This window comes from Rhinolophus ferrumequinum, chromosome 11 (assembly GCF_004115265.2).
Source record: "Rhinolophus ferrumequinum isolate MPI-CBG mRhiFer1 chromosome 11, mRhiFer1_v1.p, whole genome shotgun sequence".
Lineage (NCBI taxonomy): Eukaryota > Metazoa > Chordata > Mammalia > Chiroptera > Rhinolophidae > Rhinolophus > Rhinolophus ferrumequinum.
Genome location: NC_046294.1, coordinates 14,604,161 through 14,624,034, shown reverse-complemented (window position 1 = coordinate 14,624,034; position 19,874 = coordinate 14,604,161). Strand labels below are relative to the sequence as shown.

General features: G+C 52.6%; 2 protein-coding genes across 3 annotated transcripts in view; both read left to right on the top strand.

The window, feature by feature from the left end:
- The window catches only part of CREB3L1 (cAMP responsive element binding protein 3 like 1), a 33,793-nt gene extending 27,390 nt beyond the window's left edge, over window positions 1-6,403 (top strand). The window contains exons 8-12 of the mRNA XM_033121891.1: window positions 79-147; window positions 1,952-2,051; window positions 2,947-3,073; window positions 5,177-5,444; window positions 5,625-6,403. Of these exons, the coding sequence (XP_032977782.1) occupies window positions 79-147; window positions 1,952-2,051; window positions 2,947-3,073; window positions 5,177-5,444; window positions 5,625-5,661 (601 nt within the window). The 3' untranslated portion in view covers window positions 5,662-6,403. The remainder of the gene's footprint in view (window positions 1-78; window positions 148-1,951; window positions 2,052-2,946; window positions 3,074-5,176; window positions 5,445-5,624) is intronic.
- Window positions 6,404-14,390: 7,987 nt separating this feature from the next.
- The window catches only part of DGKZ (diacylglycerol kinase zeta), a 40,677-nt gene continuing 35,193 nt past the window's right edge, over window positions 14,391-19,874 (top strand). Inside the window, exon 1 of one of the 2 annotated variants that reach the window (XM_033119015.1) lies at window positions 14,391-14,964. In XM_033119015.1, the coding sequence (XP_032974906.1) occupies window positions 14,756-14,964 (209 nt within the window). In that variant the 5' untranslated portion in view covers window positions 14,391-14,755. The remainder of the gene's footprint in view (window positions 14,965-19,874) is intronic. The other variant, XM_033119014.1, reaches the window with a different exon arrangement.

Genomic DNA, 19,874 nt, shown 5'->3' with positions numbered 1-19,874 from the left:
ATGATGGTGGGCAGAGCTGAGGGGGCAGCCGTGAGTCTGGGGGCTGCCCCTGAGCCTGTGACTACTTGGCCCCTGCAGGGTGGAGACATTTACATCAGAGAACAATGAACTGTGGAAGAAGGTAGAGACCCTGGAGAATGCCAACAGGTGGGTGGTGCCACCTGCCTCCCGCCCTGCCCCCTGCCTTCTGTACCCAATGCCTGGCTCTGGCATAGCTCTGGGAGGCAGGAGAGAGAAGAGGCAACTGAGTTCAGGATGACAGGAACCCCAGAAACAGACCCTGCAGCCTGGGGCCTCCAGCTTCCCATCCTTCTTTATCTGTACAGAGCTCTAGATACCTGCAGGGCTGGAGAGATGCTTACATGAGAAGGTACAGAGCAGTAGTTTTCAAAGTGTGGTCCTTAGACCAGCAGCAGCAGCAGCAGCATCCCCTGGGAACGTGTTAGAAATGCTTACTTTCAGGCCTCATGCCAGGGCTAATGAACCAGGAACTCCAGGGAGAGGTCTCAGCAACCTGTGAATCAGCCCTCTGGGTCACTCTGACGCACCCTGAAGTTAGAACTACAGGTGTAGATGTTTGCCACTCAAAGCCAGTTTCTCCGACAAACAGCATCAGCATTACCTGGGAGCTAGTTAGAAAGGCAGAACCTCAGGACTCTTCCCAGACTTACTGAATTAGAATCTGCATTTCAACAAGATCCTTGAGGGACTCTCCTCTACCGTTAAGTTTGAAAAACATTAGTGCAGAGCCAGCACAGTGCCTGGTAAGAGGTAGCTATGTCAAGTCACAGCTCTGGATTCATATCCCACTCTGCCAGTTTAGTGTTCTGGGAAAACTGTTAAACCTCTCTGTGTCCCGGTTTCTTTATCTAAGTAGAGATGATAGAAGCACCGTGTCACAGGATTCATGGGAAGACTCGATGAAACAGTGCGACTAAAGAACCCGGCTCTGTGGCTGGCATTTAAGAACGCTCCGTTCATGTTATAATAGTTTTTCTTTTTTCTTTGTTATTGTTGTTATTCTGACTTCTTCATAGTGCCCAGCCAAAGGTCTTTAATGATTATTTGCTGGGATAATTAAAATAATGTAGACAACAGATGGCATGTAGCAGGTGCTCAACAGAAGGCTTTTTCCTTCTTTCCTTCCTTCTCCCCCAGCTTCTCCAGCGGGATGCAGCTCCTCCCCTGATTGGCCTGGAGAATGCCCCCATTCAGGGAAGGGGAGTGGGAACCCTCACCCATCTACTTTTGGCCCAGATTCCTATTTCGCCACCTGCTGTACATTGTGGGAACTGCACCCCCACCGCCAGGCTGAGTGGAGGAGATCGTTAACCGTTTGTCCGCCAAGCGTGGGATGAGCACCCTCTGTGTGTACCAGCAGGATTCCACACTGTATGGGACCCAGTCCTTACCGTCAGGGGGCCCACAGTTAGCTGAGGAGACTGACATGGAAATCCATAAATAACCAAAGTGTGACAGGTGCTGTGATAAATGCAAAAACGGCAATAAAATTAACAAAAATGATAGCTACCATTTACTGGACACTCACTATGTACCAGACAGCTGCCAGACATTTCCTTCTTATTAGCTCAGGGTGTTGCGGGGTGCAAAAAAGGGAAGGTCCATTCAGCTATGGCTGATGTAGGGTAAGAAAAAGAAGGTGACCTCAGCCCAGGTGGACAGGCCCTCCTCCAAACCCCACGTTGGCCAGGAGCTCACCCCTGAGCTCCCATAGGGTGACCCAGCTATTCACCATGAGGCAGGACCCAGGTGTCCGAGCCACACCACAGAGGAACCAAGCAGGAGGTGACCTTTTCTGTCTTGACGGAAATGGGCACCTGGTGTGGAAGCCAAGTCTGGAGCCAGCCCAGATGCTCCCACCAGAGAGCTCCAGGAGGCAGAGATGCCTGCTGGGTCAGAGCCTGCCAGGTGACCGCTGTGCCCTCCTCAGGACCCTGCTCCAGCAGCTGCAGAAACTCCAGGCTCTGGTCACCAACAAGATCTCCAGACCTTACAAGATGGCCTCCACCCAGACTGGCACCTGCCTCATGGTAGGTGCTGCTACCTTGCCACAGGGCCACGGGAGGACACGTCGTCCTCAGGCTAGCTTTCTGGGGATGGGGCGGGGGGTGGGGGTTAGGGGAGGAGCTTTGAAGGATTAGCGATACTGTGGGCAACATCACCAGGCCACATCATGCTAGTGCCTGGTTGGCTGGCTCCAGCAGACTCCAGCCTCTTTCACCAAGCCCATGGAACCTTCTAGAACATGACCTTCCCTGACCAATTCTAACACAGTGTGGCTGTGTAGTGACTCATGCGAACCTAGCTAGGGAATGGCAGGGCAAGTCTCTTGAGGAGGTATCTTCCATACCCTGTGGAGTGGAGGACTTGGGGAGATACAGGGAAGTACGCTTGGGTGTTTCTGGAATGAATGGTGGGGAAGAGAATGCCCTGCTCGTCCCTCTTCCAGCCTCTCCTGGAAATGTATAGCCTGTACACTCCCCGCACCCTCTGAGACCTTCTTGTCAGGTGGCAGAGCCATGATGTCGTCAGGGGTTATTTAGTTCGGGCTTTGTGACTCTTAGCCCCTCCTGCAGGGAATCTGGTGTGATGATGTGTCCTGCTCCCTGTCCCAGCCCCAATCCTCACCTCTACCTACCCCTTTCTTCCTTTCCTGATTCCTCCACCCTATAGGTGATACCTGCATTAGCCACTTTCCTTTTTTTTCCTGCAGTGCCCGTGTTGGCCCCCTACAATGGGCTGAGAAGGCCTGAGCAGCCTCCTCCACCTTCTCCAGAGAGGGGGTAGTTGGCTCTGGGAGCTGCTTTCCTGGAAAAATACTGAACCTCTTGCACCTATTGGTTTTGGAGGGGGAGGATTAGAGGTGGCCAGGGTTGTAGCCCCTCCCTGCCCCGGCTCTGACCACCACTCTCTCTCCACTACCAGGTGGCAGCCTTGTGCTTCGTTCTGGTGCTGGGCTCCCTCGTGCCCTGCCTCCCTGAGTTCTCCTCCGGCTCGCAGACTGTGAAGGAAGACCCCATGGCCACTGACAGCGTCTACACAGCCAGTCAGAGTGAGTGCCCTGAGCCGGGCTGCCCTCCCCCAGCTCCAACTTCTGGACAGAAGCCAGACACGAGAGGAGCCAAGTTTTGGGCTTCATCATCTCATTCTACCTCCTCATTTTGCAGATAGGGAAACTGAGGCCCAAAAAGGTCTATGATTTGTTCAATGTTCGCTTTGGAGTTGAGACTACAATGCAGACCCCCGGATTCCCGGCCCCCCTAAGGGTGGTTTAGGGGATAATAGGAACGTTCCCACCCTAACCCCCACGTATTAGGGTGCCAGTGGTTATGGGGCCTCTGCTAAGCACCATCAGTATTTCATGACTGGGACAGCAAATGAGCTTCAGCTCCAGGGCCATTTCCAATAAGATGGTGGCGGCTGCCTGAAACACTGCGTTAAGGATTCTGAGACACCACTCAGGAGGAACAGGAAGGAGTGCCATAGTCTATCAGTAATGTCTACCATGGGGAGCAGAAGGGTCGTGGTGGTACGGACTCAGATCTTTAGAGCGGTGAAGAGCATGGCACTTCAGAGTCAGTCATACCTGCCACTGCCACTTGCTACATGCATGACTTTGGGCAAGTGCCTTAAGCTTTCTATGCATTAATTTCTTCATCTGGAAATGAGAGTTACAGTTCCGCACTTACTGAACATGGTTGTTGTGAGAACTAAATTACATGGTGTGTGTATGAATGCTTGCAACACAGATACAACGCATGGGTGGCACTGGGGAGAACTGGTACAGGGCACAGCGAAGAATAGTATGGATTTCCAGAGGCAGAAGCTACTGCAGGTAGACCTCTAGAGGAACTTCCTGACTGTGCTTCGTCATTTACCAGGAGCGAGTTATGTGGCAGGGCAGGAAGAGGAAGAGGAAATGGATGAGCAGTCAGGTGGCAAGGAGATGGGGAGAGTGCGTTTCAGTTTCGAGAAGGAGAGATCCTGTAGGAGGGATACTTCCTCCCCTGTAAGGCCTTGAGGGGAGGAAGCGGCTGGCTAAGGGGAGTGTTAGGGGAAGAGGAAGTGGAGGCGGGGAGTGACAACCGCTCCCTGGACGTGTACAGCCTGAGAAGAAGAGAATAGGACAGTTGCTAAGGGATGTGGGCGGTGGGGATGCAAGGTCTTGAGAGCCATGGATGTTTTTCCAAGGCCAGAGGGGCCGTGTACGTTTGGTGGTAGGGGAAGCCTGAGGAGAGGAAGGAATGGAAGTTGGGATTGGGGGGCGTGTGGGGGGCCTGTGTTGATGAATGAAGCCAGGGTCAGAGTTGGCCAGGGAAGGAATGAGCTCCTCATTCCAGGTGAATGCAGTGGTTACAGGCCCAGTGTCTGGGCAGGGCAAAGAGGAGGACACGTCTACAGTGGAGCAGGCTGGTGCACAGAGCTGGTGCATTGCACAAGCCTAGGGGACCCCTTTCACACAGATTTTCACAGAGGTCAGGGCTTGAGAGCTGGCAGGGTGGTAATGGATCCTAGTGGGATTGCCTCTCACCTTCAGCTCAAACTAGTGTGGGACAACGTACCTGATAACCTGGAACCTCGATTACCTATTCTGTGAAATGGGGCTAAAAACATCAAGTTCCTAAGTTTCTGTGAAATGCCAATGATTTCATACATGTCAAAGGGCTTTGCACAATGCTGGCACCTAGTAGATCTCCAACAAATGGGTTTTCTTTCCTTTCATTTCCCTGAAAAGCATTCTAGAGCCTAGAATGGGGAAGAAATTTATTCAGGGTCTCACAGAAAGTGAGTGATAGAAGTGGACTTAGAACCCAACTCTCAGATGCTCTGGCCGGTACCCTCTGCTTATGAAGATCTACTTTCTCTGGGTGCTTACTATGCACAATCAATCACTTATTATCTCATTTAAACCTCACATCTACATGAAGTTGGTCCTAGTATCCCTATTTTACAGATGAACAAACTGAGGCTCAGAAAGTTTAAAGCAAAGGCATGACTTGTCTGAGGTCACATAGCTTGGAATTGTTACAGCTGGAATTCAAATCCAGGCCTGTAAGATTCCAGGGCCCATGTCCATACCTACTAGACCATGAATGTAGCCAGGATGGGAAGGGAGCCTCTTGGCACCTTGTCTCACCCCAAGCTCCCTCTCTAGTGCCCTCCCGAAGCCTCCTGTTCTACGATGAGGGGCCAGGGTCCTGGGAGGATGGCCACAGCGCCCTGCTGCCTGTGGAGCCCCCAGATGGCTGGGAAATCAAACCTGGGGGGCCAGTGGAGCAGCGACCCCAGGACCACCTGCAGCATGACCATCTGGACGGCACCCACGAGACCACCAAATACCTGAGTGAAGCCTGGCCAAAAGATGTCGTTGGAAATGGCACCAGCCCCAACTTCTCCCACCCTAAGGAGTGGTTCCATGAAAGGTGAGTGGGTGGCCCCTTCCCTTCCCAGAGTCCCAAGCTCCTCCTGCCCTCTGTCCACCCCTGGTCCCATGTCGGCCACAGCCTCCCAAGGCCTCATCCCTCCATGTCCAGATCCAGCTTGCAGAGGGATAAGAGTGTCCTCAATGGACAAATCACCTCTGACTTCTCTTCTCTCTCCAGGGATCTGGGCCCGAACACCACCATCAAGCTCTCCTAGGCTGTACCAAGACCCAGGACATAGGACATACCCCCTGGCACCCAGAAGAGGGGTTGTCTTGCTCACTAACCCGGATCCAGCTTGTACCCCTGCCCCCTGGGGTCCCATCCCAGAGAAAGGGTTCCACTTCTCCCCAGCCCCCTTTACCCCAGATCTTGACTGGGGCCTCTCCTTTCTACCCGCTCACGTTTGGACTATTCCCTTGGGCCAACCACTCCATTCTCCCCCCCTCCCTCCCACAACCATCCGTCCTTCTCAGATAAACCACTTACTGGGCTACCCCCCTCCTTTCTCATAATGACCATCACGACCACTTCCTCCCTGGCCCCCATACACACACAAACACACACATCAACATGCACACATACACATACACACAGACACACACACACATACACACACACACACACACACACATACACCCACCCCTCACCCCCACCCACTGTACAGAGACCAAGAACAGAAATTGTTTGTAAATAATGAACCTTATTTTTTATTATTGCCAATCCCCTAAGATATTGTATTTTACAAGTCTCCCTCCTACCTTCACCCCTCCCTTGTTTTATATTTTATGAAGTTAGTGCGGGCTTCGCTGTTCCCCGGCCAGGGAAAGAGTTCTCCCCTCACCTGGCTTCCCCCTGCTGCTGCCCAAGCCGCTGGGCCTTTTTAATTGCCAAACTGCTTCATCCTTCAGCTCAGCATATGCTTTAAGAAGGCAAAAGTAAAAAAAAAAAAGATGCAGCATCAATTCCTGACTTTGTCCCTTTCTTCATTGGGGGAGGAGGGGTAAGTAGATCTGAGGGATGGGGGCGTGAGAAGGTAAGTTTATTTTATATTTTGATAGGGGGTGACTGAGGATTGGGGTGTGGGGGTATGGGAAGACTTTTTTATTGGGTTCCCTCTTCCAGCCAGACACAGAATTCAAACTAGATGGTCAAAGAATTCTGCTGCAATTGCCCCACTCCAAGGCTTCTTCAGGTACCTCCCGTTGCTGAGTACGGAAGCAGAGAGGCATATAAGCCACCAAGTTGGCCTTCAGGGATGGGAACTGCAAGTACTGAGTACCTACTGTGGGACAGGTGCTGTGCTAGGTACTTCATACGAAGTACCCAAGTGGGTCCTCCTAAGACCTGCCAGTTTCTTGTCCTGGTATTCTTTGCCTGAACTGGATTAAAGGCACAGACTTCCGAGTAAGAAGAGCTGTGTTTGCCTCCTGGAGCTGTCTCTTGCTTGCTGTGTGTGGTAGGCACGATTCTAATATGGCCTCCAAAGTTCCTGCCCCTGGCATATGCGATCTGACAATTAAATTTGCAAACCCATCCTAGAAAAAGTGCTACATACCTCATTGCTGAATACCACTATGGTCACCTTCGAAGTACTCTCCTTGGGAAGCTATACACCAATGCCAGCGCCTAGTCCACCCTTTAAAGCAATTTTGGAACTCTTTTGCTAGAATGGCCATCAGAGCTGTCATCGTATTACCCTTGATGTCCTGAATGTCATCAAAATGTCTTCCTTTCAATATTTCCCTTATCTTCGGGTAAAGATAAAGTCATTGGGGGCCAGATCAGGTGAGTAGGGAGGGTGTTCCAATACAGCTATTTGTTTATTGGCTAAAAACTCCCTCACAGACAGTGCCATGTGAGCTGGTGCATTGTCGTGATGCGAGAGCCATGAATTGTTGGTTGAAAGTTTAGGTCGTCTAACTTTTTCATGCAGCCTTTTCAGCACTTCCAAATAATAAACTTGGTTAACTGTCCAGGTGATACAAATTCATAATGAATAATCCCTCTGATATCATAAAAGGTTAGCAACATTATTGCAACAGGTTTGCAAACTTAATTGTCAGCCCTCGGTAGGTGCCCTGTTTAATCCCCTTCCCTAGAGTATGGAGGGGACCTGTGAATATGAGGGGATGTTATTCCCATAATTAGATGACCTTTTATGGCAAAAGTAAAGAGATTTTGCAGATGTAATTAAGGGTCCCCAGTCAGCTGATTTTGAATCATTCAAAAGGGAGCTTATTCTGGGAGGGCCTGACTTAATCAGGCAAAAGCCTTTAAAAGAGAGACTGGGCTATTCCTGAAGAGCAAGTGTCTCCTGCTGGCCTTGAAGAAGCAAAGAGCCATGTTGTAAACTGCATGGAGAGGGGCCGCCTCCAGGAGCTGAGGGCCTAAGTCTCCAGTGACAGACGAGGCACTGAATTCTGGCAACACTTGAACAAGCTTGAAAGAGGACCCCCGCTCCAGATGAGACCTCAGCCCAGTCAACACCTGGACTGCAGCCCGATGAGAGCCTGAGCCTTGCCCAGATTCTGCACCATGGAAACTGAGATTATATGTAGGTTGTTTTAAGCTGCCATGTTTGTGGTAATTTGTTATGTAGCATAGGAAACTAAGACACTACGTAACCTGAATCTCCCTGAGCATCCATTTCTCCCTTTGTAAAACCAGGATACAACTAACATCCAATGCAGGAGACTGTTGTGGGGATTCAATGATGTAAATTATAGAAGGTGCTTAGAACAGGGCCCAACACAGAGTGACTCGAGAAAGATTAGCTATGCATTTAGAAGCAATATCCACACAATGGGGGCGGCTGGATGGCTCAGTTGGTTAGAGCGCAAGCTCTGAATAGCAGGGTTGCTGTTCAATTCCCACGTGGGCCAAGTTGCTGCGGCCTCCACAACTAGATTAAAGAAGAGTTGCCTCGGCCGGCCCGGTGGCTCAAGTGGTTGGAGCTCCGTGCTCCTAACTCCAAAGGCTGCTGGTTCGATTCCCACATGGGCCACTGGGCTCTCAATCACAAGGTTGCTGGTTCAACTCCTCGAGTCGCATCCTCGAGTCGCGCAAGGGATGATGGGCTCTGCCCCCTGCAACTAAGATTGAACATGGCACTTTGAGCTGAGCTGCAGCTGAGCTCCCGGATGGCTCAGTTGGTTGGAGCGCGGGCTCTCAACCACAAGGTTGCCAGTTCGATTCCTCCAGTCTCGCAAGGGATGGTGGGCAGCGCCCCCTGCAACTAGCAACGGCAACTGGACCTGGAGCTGAAAGGACAACAACTTGACTTGGAAAAAAGTCCTGGAAGTACACACTGTTCCCCAATAAAATCCTATTCCCCTTCCCCAATAAAATCTTTAAAAAAAAGAAGAGCTCCCTCTGAGCCTCTGGAGGGGTGGCCAGATGGCTCAGTTTGTTAGAGTCGATGAGCTGTGCTCCCTACAACTAAAGATTGAAAATGGTGAGTGGACTTGGAGCTGAGCTGCGCCCTCCACAACTAGATGGAAGGACAACAAATTGGAGCTGATGGGCCCTGGAGAACACACTGTCCCCCAATGGTCCCCAATAAAATTTATTTTTAAAAAAATCCATACAATGTACCAAGGGGCCGGCAAGGGTGCTCTCACAGCACAGAGGACAGTGCGTCACCCAGACTTGAGCAGCAAGAGCTTCCTGGAAGAGGTGATGTCAAAGCCTTTGGAAGTAGGCAGGAGAGAGAAAAGGGGAATTCCAGAAAGAGGGAACTGCCTGGGCAAAGGCCTCCAAGATGGGAGAAGGCAGGAAAACTTCAAGGAAATTCTAATAGTTTAGAATAGCCGAAAGGTAGAGGGCAAGGATGCTAAGAGCTGAGGCTGGCTGATCAGGGCCTCGAATGCCTGGCTAAGGCATTTGGACTTGAACATGTAAGCACGATACTTTCATGCTGAGAAGGAGGGCTGCGGTGGGGAGATGGTGCCTACACCAGCTGCCCACGCAGGGAAAAGCTGGACAAGACCAGACAGAATTATGGAACCTCAGAACTGGCCATCAGGCCTCGTCTATCCCCCTTCCTCCCACAGCCTCCTCTTGACCACTTGTTGGGGACCTCACTGCCCGTGGCGCCCAGTTTGCCTCACCCTAGTCCTGGCCCTGATGAAAAGTATGGCCCTTTCAGGGATCGAAGGACAGAACACTTTATCCCGAAGGTGATGGGGAGCTTCTGAATACTTTTAACCTAGAGAGTGAGGTAATCAGATTTGCCTGTCCTGGGGCTCTGCAGGGGGTATAGTGAAGATAAGCCAGATTCTGGAGACAGAGGAAATTATCAACAGACTTTGACATCAAATTTGTGCAAAAGAGGGAGGAGCCGGGGACGACATGTAGGTGTATGACTAGAAGGCCTGGATGGATGGTGTGTCCATTTACCAAGAGGGAATGCAGGAGGAAGAGCAGGTTTGGAGAGAAAGAGGATTCATTTTAGCATATCTGGCATTTGAGTTGCCTGTAGAATGTTCACATAAACAAGTCAGTCTAGGGCTTGGGAAAAAGTGAACCCAGGTGGAGATTAGGAAATTGTCAGCATCCGGGTGGTATGTTAAAGGCTGGGGTCTGCATAAAGGGAAGAGAACTGGGGGAAGAACTGCAGGGAAGATGGACATTAAGAGACAGTAGAGGAAGAGGCCTGAACAAGAAGGCTGAGAAGGAATGATCGGGGAGGAAAAACCAGGAAAGATGAGTGTTCCCAGAACATCTCCTCTGATGGAGGAGAGAGCTCCCAGGAGCCATGCTCAGGTGTCGGATACCATCTGAGAGTTTGGGAAAGATGAGAAGAAGATAGGAGGTCACCAGTGACCTTGGTTAGAGCCGTGTCTAGGGCAGAAGTGAGACGACCTGGGTGGAAGTGAGAACAGAAGGGACTGATTTGAAGATGGGGTAGATGTGGGGGAGGGCTGTACCTGAGCTCTTTCAGAGAGCTCAGCTGTGAAGAAACAGAGGGTGGTGACTAAATGGGACGTAGGTAAGATCAAGGACAGTTTGGGTGTGTTCTTTTAGATGGGAGAGAGTCAACTGGTTATTCCTAGACTATAAAGAGCCGACACAGAGGGAAAATAAGGGATGGGGGTGGGGGGTGAGGAAGTGATTCAGAGAGGGGGTGGAGAGGTCTACCTTGGACCTGAGAAGCCTGGAGAGAAAGGGAAGGCATTCTGTGAGTGAAGAATGTGGGGAGACAGGAAACTGAGGGAGCCCCCTATGGGTGTGAAGTTTGAGGATGGGGCAATGGGGAGGTTTGGCATAGGAGCTGAATTGGGGGAAAGGGGAAAGTTTGAAATAGTCATTCGGAGGAATAAGAAACAAAATTGACGTCTGGTGTGACCCCTCGCCATTCATTCATTCATTCAACAAATATTTATGGGGTTGCATAGCACATTTCTAGCATTATAGCACAAACAAGAACTAGCTCCTGATTCAAAGGACTTGAAATCTCGCCCTTTATACTCCCATTTTGACTAATTACTGCATGCCAGGCACTGGACTGAGAATTATACACGTCCCAATTAGGAATCAAAATAATCTTAAAGTGTGAGTATTTTTACAGATGAAGAAAGTGGGATTCAGAGAGGGGAAATGACTTGACCAAGATCATGCAGCAAGTGGTGATAAAGTTGGTATTGGAGCACAGGTTGGTTTGTCTCCAGAGCTCAGGCTGCCCCTCCAGCTCTCCAGCTCACCCCCCAGCACGCCTTCCTTTCTCCCCCAGATGTCCTTCCCCCTAACTCAGTTTTGTATTCTTGCCCTGGTCCAGGAACATTGGGGCTTCCTGGAGCAACTACCCTAGCGAGCCCAGGATTTGGCAAGCCAGTCAAAGTGTGGTCATCTGTGATCACCAGCCTATGCCTGTCCATCTAAAGCAGTCTGACCCACCTATGTTAGGATGCAAGGTTAATCCACTCCCACAAGCCACCTGTTGACATACCACCTCCTCAGGGCCATGTGTCGCTGCCCCTGAGGGGCGCACCCCCCATGTACCCCCAGTGATGGAACTACAGCCTCCGCATTCTATTATCAGCCCTGGCAGCAGGCTTTGTCACACACACACACACACACACACACACACACACGTGATGGCTTTCACGATGCCAGTCATCCTGCTCAGATTGCCACAATAAACCCTTTGTTACACCTGGAAACCAAAACTCTGGAAGCCAGGATAGCAGCTGTGGGCAATACCTGGAGCTGGGATGGGCCAGGGCAAAATTCCAATTCCAGAGGCCAAATTGGCACCTGCTGTAGGTAGCAGGTGACCTTTGGGTCACCTACTGGTGAAACAGGGGAAGGAGACAGGCTGGGAACTCACCTCCAAAGGAGCCTGAGTTGCTTTGTCATCAGAGTGGCAGTTAAGAACGTGGGCACTGACATCTGCGTTGCACTTCAGTGTGTGACCTTAGCACATTACCTAACTTCTCAAAGCCTCAGTGTCCTAATCTGAAAAATAGTACCCACCCTCATAAAGCTGCTGTGAGGGGTAACTGAAAGCTTGCACGTAAAGCTCTTAGCACAAGGTCAGTTATGCAGTAAACACTCAAAAGACATTGGCAATTATTTTCTGAGTGCATCTGACAGGCTGGAGACGTTCAGAGGAGCAGGCTGCCACTGGGAGAGGCTGCAAAAGCTGGTCAGGCTAGTCAGGGGAGGGGGCCTTCATTTTCCCCTTGGATTCTTGGGAAAGGGCAGAGCTACAGATAAAAAAATAATACAGTGAGCAGCTGGTCTTAAGTGGGGGAGGTATGAGGACAGAGGAGAGAAGCTTCTCTTTTAAAAGGATTGAGTGGGGAGTGCTCAGCAGGAAAGAGCTGAACAAAACACCAACCTGGAAACCCAGCAGCTAGGCAGCTGGTGAAGGAATGTCAAACCTAGCCAGCACTATCATAATTCATGGTGTAGGAGGCTACCCTGGGCCAGGCTGCTTGGAAATTAGAAATCCCAAGGGCGAACCGATGGGCCACAATTAGAAGGCAGGGTGCCAGAGGGCCCTGCCCCTCCTCCTCCAGCATCAGGGCATCTTTAGAACTTGGCTTTAGGGAAGAAACTCCCCTGTGGTCCAGAAGTTTAATGCAATTCCATTTAGCCACAATGGGATTGCTAGACGCAGAGAGAGGTGGGAGGCAGAGCTGAAGCAGGCCCCTTCCTGCCCTTTGGGAGCTTACAGATGAGGGAAACAAGAAAATTCAAGGTTGCAACTGTGTGGCAGCCAGCATGGGGGAATGGGAAATAGCATGAGTTCTGGGGCCAGAAGGCTTGGCTTTAAATCCTGGCTCCACCACTCACCACCTGAGCCATCTTAAGCAAATAAATCACTTGAATGACATTTCAGTGTCCTCATCTGTAACATGGAGGAAATGATAATATCTACCACCCAAGGTTGTGGTGAGGATCAAATGAGATGTTAGTTATTGTTAGAGTGTGAGGGGGAGTGCCCAGAGAGAGGCCCAGGAAATAGTTATGGGGCTGAAGGAGGGAGACAGCATTTGCAGTGAGCATCAGGGAGGGGTTCACGGGGGATGTGGCACTTGAGATGGGCCTTGACAATGGACAGGATTTCCATAGGTGGGACAGAGAAGGGCACCAACTCCAGGCAGTGGCACAGAGCAGGACGGCCACTGTAGGGCTGATGAGAGTCAGAGGAGCCATGAGCGGCACAGCTGTCCCCCTTTGTAGCCCGTTCTCTACCTCGGTGAGTCTGGTCCCTCCCACTTTCCTGGGCTGAGTGAATAGGGAAAGAGAAGACACAGGCTTGACTAGACATCTGGTGCTGAGGGCAAGGGGGGCTGGGAGGAAGAAGAGAGCCTTTCCACTAGAGCCATCCAGGGAGACTTCCTGGAAGAGGAGGAGGTATTTGAGTGGAGCCTCAGAATTGGAAGTACGTCCGCAGAAGGAGATTTCAGATGAAGGGGACAGCCTGAACAATGGTGTACAGGCCTGATGCCAGTTCCCAGAATAAGGAGGCACAGATGAGTAGAAGGAAATGGATGGAACCAGAGTGTTCCTGGGTGTGGGACGACCCAGGTAGGCCTTGAATGCTGGGGTAAAGTATAGGCAAGGGGGAGCCATCTGCAGGGGGAGAGTAGTCCAAGGTTAACTTCAGAAAGATGAGTCTGAGGCAGTGAACAGGAGGCCTTAGATCTGAGAATAATTTCTCAGAGTCCCACCCTTGTTCAGATGTAAAGTTCAGGTGGTGAACACCCCAAGGACAAGGAGGTGATACAAGGAGGAACCATGGGATTTGGAGGGGAAAAGGAAGAAGTCCAAGATGGACTCTCATCAGCGTCTCCAGACCCAGGAGGCTGATTCAATCTCTGGGAGACCCTGGCCCAGGAACCTCAGCGGAAGGCCGGTCATAGGAAGCAGCCAGGCCTTGAGGAGGCTTAAGGACTCCAGGGTCAGGAAGTTTTCCATCCCACACCCACCTCCAGCTGGGTCCTCCTGCCGGCAGGGTCCAGAAGAGCTCTTGGCGGTGTTACCAGCAATCAGGTCCATCCCCAAATTCAAGGCGTCCCTGAGTATCTTCCCCATCCTGTGCCCTTTAGCCAAATCTAATTGGGACCTCTAAATTCCCGCGGCGCCGACGGGGTTAAAGCTGGCTCCTGTCACCGGCCCCGCGCCTCCCCCTCCACCTGCCCGTTGCTGCTGCGAATGCCGAGGCCGGAAAGCGCGGGACGAGAGTGTGTGGTGGGGGAGTATCACAGCCGCTGAGTGACAGACGGGACATGATTGGCAGCTGCTGAGCAGCGGAATAGCGGGAGTGGGGGCGGCGGGGGCTCGAGCGGGCGCCCCACACCCCCGGCCTCGCGCCGGGGGCAGTGTTCTAGCCCACCGCCTGCTGTGCGGGGGCTCGCTCCTTCAGTGCCCGGAACCGAGCAGGCCGGGTCGGGAGGCGCCCTCCTTCTGGACCCCGCAGGCTGGCAGGTGTCTCTAAGGTGACACTCCGCTGCGTAACAGCGGCGGCGAATGCAGAAGCGCGGTCGCCACCCCGGCTCCTGCTCCGCTCGGGCTCCGCTTCCAGCCGTCCGGGGGGCGCCCCAACAAGCACGACGCAGCACCCCGACGCCCACCGAGAACACCCCAGGGCGCGGGAGGATCCCAGCCGCTTTTCCCAGGCGCAGCGCCCAGCGTCTCATTGCTCGCGTCGTCTGAGCCCGGGCGTCGAGAGGGAAGTGCGGGACCCGGCGCTCCCCTCCCTCCCTGCCTCGCGTCCCTGGGCCCAAGAGGAAGGGAGACTGAACTTTAGCAGGAACCCCGAAAGGCCGCAGGAGCCGCGGGAAGAAGGCAGCTACAGGATGGCCGAGGGGCCGGGCGGCGGAGGGCCCAGCAGGGACGGGGCTGGCTGCGGCCGGGCAGCCGAGGAGGTGGTGCGGCGACGCTGCAGGCGGGGGGAGGAGGCCGAGGTCTCGCAGCCCTGGCCCGAGGGACCCTGGGGCATGGCTGCTGGGCCCCCGGTGGAGGAGCGGTTCCGCCAGATGCACCTACGAAAGCAGGTGTCTTACAGGTAAGGAGAATGGGCACCGAGGGGAGCGCAGAGCCTGGGACCACCCCCCTTTTCAATCGACATTCATTAAGTGCCCGTTGTTTGCCTGATGCTGGGGATTCAGAAATGACTACCAAGGGGTCTCTGCCCTCCGTGTGCATGGGAGAGGGCGAGCTTCTGGGACCCCTTCTCTATATGAAAGCCCTATGCATTCAACGTGGAATTACTGATGCCGACTGGGTGCCAGATACTGTACTGGGCAGTGAGGGGAGATGTCACCAAGACATGATCCTTAACAAACCTCAACCTGCCCGGGAGAGCTGGGAGACACCCTGGCCCTCCTGGAGGAAAGAGGGACTCCCTTTTCATTCAATAAGCCTTACCTGAGCTTTCCTATGGGCTGCCCCTGTGCCAGGCACTGGCTTGTGGAAGGGACTGAGATGCCCTTGCCACCACCGCTGAGACCCGGCTGGCTAGTGATAGGGAAGGAATCCGCTGTTGGACATCTTTGCCCCAGCAGGCCCTCACTGGCGTCCTTGGTGGCAGACAACCTCACACCCCCACCTGGCATCGTCTTAATTAAACCATCTTCTGCTTGTGAAAGATTCCCAGCCTCCTTGCTCCTGCCACCTCTGCCTAGGGCTTCCCTGGAGTGGGCCCCAGAAACCACTTGCATGACCTGAGACGGGAGGGCTGCCCCTCAAACAAGTGTGGGTCAGTTACATAGAGAGGAAATCTGTGAAGGGGTTGGAGGCAGGGCGGAGGCGGCCATACCTTCCTCTTCCTCTCCCAGACCTCAGCCTCAACTTAGACTTGCTGCCCCTGTAAAGCTCCTGGCCCAGAGTCCCCTCCTTTGGAGGGTCCAGCGGGGACACTGAGGCATCTGCAGTTCTTGAAGCCATCAGCCTGGTTAGAGAGGACAACTTTTCTGTCTGTTTATAACCACGAGGACTAGGGGTGTGTCTGAGGCTGTCCTGCTTCTCCCAGGGTCTTCTGGGAAGGTGTTTCATAAAACCGGCCCAGCCCTGGGAGCTCCAAGGGCCCCAATTTTCTTAATAGCTCTGAAGCCATCAGGCCTCCATCACTTACAGGAGGATGGCGAAGCAGAGAGACTTCTCCACCATGATGCTCAGAATAAATGGGGAGTGGGTTAGTTTCCCATGGGTCCTACCTTCGGGGGTATATCAGGAATCAGGGGTACACTGGGCTCCACTACCAAGTTCCTCCAGAACACCATGCTGAAAGGAGGGCATTATCTATCCCATGCCTTCTGGCTGGAGATAGAAGAGCCCTTGAAAGTCCCCTGGGGGAGGAGAGAGTACAGAGGTGACTGAGGAGGGAAGAGGAGGTGGGAGAGCCATAGAATGTAGAATCCTAGGAAAAATAGTAGTTTGGGAATCAGGAGACCTGGCTTGAATTCTCTTTTCTGCCAGTGATTTGCTGTGTGTCCTTGAGGTAGACAATATTTCTCTGGGTCTCAGTTTTTCACCTGTAACAGAAGTGGGTGACCCCAGGATTTTCCTTGTCTGTGGATCAAGGACAAACAGCATCTGGAGCTGGAAAGGAGGCCAGAGTGGAGTACAAGCTTAGAGAACAGGAAGCATAGAAAAATTAAAGGTCTGAGATGAAAGAGGCTACACACACACACACACGCGGAGGCAGCTGTAAGGGCTGGGATTCTCCTAGGGTGGTTCCTGAATGGAGGCCCCTCCAGGGCCAAACCTGAGGCCTCTACTCCCTGAGGATGCAGGGTAACTAAGCGATGGCTCCTCTGTGGCTGTGAAGGGATCAGGAGACCTCCGGGTCCCCCGTGTGAAGGCTGCAGAAGATAGCACCAGGGTGGGCTCCAGCAGTCAGCCCTGGACAGATCAGGCAGGGTACCTCCTCACACCAGGGTTAGGCCAGGAGCCCAGTCTTAGGACCAGAGCTGGACAAGGCATCAAGTCAAGGAGAGCCCCTTGGGGAGAGGGCAGAGGAAGCCCTGTGAAAAAGAAAGCAGCCCTGGGCCCTCAAAAACCTTTCCAGGCCCAGGGGACCCCAGTGGAAAAAGCCGTGCTCTCTGGCTAAGCCCTCCCATGAGCCTGCATTTCTGAGTGGCCTGATGACTGATGCAAGCTCTTCTTTGCACAGGCCTCCCAGGGCTGGCAAGAGCTCAGGCCCTTTTCACATCCTCCACTTGCCACAGTTCCATGCCACTCTGGCTCACAGCTAAACCTCCCACCCTGCTGTAAGGAGTTTCTAAGAAAAGCAGTTGAAAGCCCTTCACACAGAGAAGGGCTTTTGGACAGAAATGCGGGGGCAAAAAAATTTTGAAGACGAGGGATTGAAGCGGAAGCAGGATTGAGGCCTGGCTGCCTCTGACGTAGGTGAAGACGGGGGCTTTCAGCAGGACAGTAGGGATATGGGGGTTTCTGGAAAATAGGTTTCCTTCACCCCACAGCCCCAGTGTGGGCTGGAAGCAGCCCTGGCATCTGCTTTACGTGAATGGAGAGATGGCAGGTCTGTGCCAATAGAACTCGGGGGTGTCGGGTTGTGGGATACATCTTGTGTCTGCATCTGGTTGTGAGGTAAAGGTATGTCCCATACATTTGAGGAAGTTCTAAACTATCAGGATTGGGCTCAAAAGACCATTGGAGGGTAGTGTCCAGCCTGGAAAAGCCAGAGGGGTACAAGGGACACTGGGTTTGGTCTGAAAGGACCAGTCACAAGATGCAGAGCTTGGACCTCTGGAGCTCAGCCCAGTGGCTCCCAAATAGCTCTCTGAGCCCTCAGATCACCTGGGGGGGGGGGAATCTCTTTTAAAATCATTTCTAAAGCCCTATCCCTGGAATCCTGACATCGGGAGTCTAGGGTTGGGCCTGGGCATCTCAACTTTAAAAACCTCTCCCAGGTAATTTTGATAGTCAAGCAGATTTGGAAACCACCAGTTTCACCTGTGAAGAAGCTAAAGGGGGTGGGGGGGAATAAAATGTGAGCTGAAAACATTGGGGTGTGATTGGCAGGGCGCTTCCCTGTGTTGGGTGCTGTTGTAGCCCCAGCAGGGCCTTGAAGGAGGCCCAGCTCCTCTGTCTGGAGTTCTGGCCCTGGGCCAGGCACTGCATGACATGAAAGTATGGGACATGGTCCCTTTCCTTGACAAAAGTATGATTCAGTACAAGGCCAGACAGTAAATACGTTAGGCTTTGCAGGTGACACGCTCTCTGTCACTCTGCTCTGCCATTGGACGAATATGCTAACGAATGAGTGTGGCTGGGTTCCAGCAAAACTTTATTTATAGACGCTGAACTTTAAATTTCATATCATTCCACTGTCACAAATATTATTCTTTTGCTTTTTTCCAACGATTTAAAATTGTAAAAAACATTCTTAGCTCACAGCCCTACAAAAACAGGCAGCAGGCTGCATGTGGCCCGTGAGGGGGTAGGACAAACACATGGGAAAGACAGCTGACAGCGGGCCTTGGGGGTCAACCTGGGCATCGGGCAAAGGACACATGCATTCCACAGAGAGAGACAGACACAGTACAACACACATGCAGTGCTGGCATCGGGGTCAGAGAGACCTGGGTTCCAATTCCAGCCCTGCCCCTTCCTGGCTGGCTAAGTCACTTTCACCTCTGACCTGTTTCCTCATATGGAAAATGGGAACAATAATACCTGCACAAGAGTGTGGCTGAGGAGAGTAAGGAAGATAAGTGATGTAAAATTCCTGACTCATAGCAGGGCTGAGACACAAGTTAGAAGATCTTTTGCCCCTGAGAGCTGGACCTCCTTGTGGGTTTGGGGGTCCAAGAAGGCCCCTGAAGGAGATTAGCTCTGAGCAATGGTTGACGGTGAGACCTGGGGGGTGGCAGAGATTAACAGAGACTAAGAGCATGCGCTGAGCCTGTGTGCAAAGTCCCAGCCTGCAGTCCTCCCTCTGTCTCCTCCACCCCCACAGGAGGGCCGAGGGGAAGCAACTGGGGGTGACAACTGGCAGGGGAGAGTGCCCCCTGCTGCAGGCATACAGCGGCGGGTACACAGCTCCTCCAGGGAGGGGCACCTGATTCAACTCTCCCTGCTGCTATTTACCAGAAGCTAAAAATAACCCAAGAGTGACAGGGAGATGGGGCCGATTTGTAATTTAAATAGCAACAGGATAAAGCAAGGAGCTGCAAGAGATCACATTCTGTCCTGAATTAAAAATGCAAAAACCAGGGGCAGAAAGCTGAGCTGGAGCTGGAGGAGGGGGCCCGCTGCCAGAGGAAGCTGGAAGCTGGGGGTTCTATCCATTTTTCTTCCTTTGGGAAGGGCGGGACCCGGGCCCAGCCCGGAATTCCTTCCCCCACAGCGACCTGAGGTTCTTACTGACCAGTGAGTCAAAGGCTAAGCAAGACAGTGCCCGGAAGTGGGGCTGGGCTCGTCCTGAAGTCAGCAGGACAGGGCTTGAGATCCCAGAGACACGGTCTTATCCACCCGATTTTGACACAGGGTGCTTGGGACATGCCCCCAGCAGCTCGTGCTGCCCACCACCTGCACCAGGGCGGACACAAGCCATATGGGCATTTCAAGAGGAGCTTGGAGGATCAGTTAAACCAGAGGCATTTGAACAGGTTCTTCTCTATTGTGCTTCTGAGAATTCAACCCATGGACCAGGCAACTGGAAGCTGGGGTTGGAGTCTTACTTTTGCCTCAGTTGGTGCAGTTTCAGGGCAGAGCATTCAGAGAGGCCCCCCCAAGAGTCCAGTCCCAAAGATAAGTGTTAGCACAGGCTGAAGAAGACCTCTCTTCAAAGATACACAAAGGGGATTGGGAAGGCATTGGGACTAAATATGGCTTCTGCTGGGCTCCACTGTGCTTGACTAGTGCCCTTGGCCTATAGATATTTGGGGAAGGAAGACAAGTAGGGTGCATAGGATAGGTGGGGATATGAGGGCCATTGGGCAGCATTTT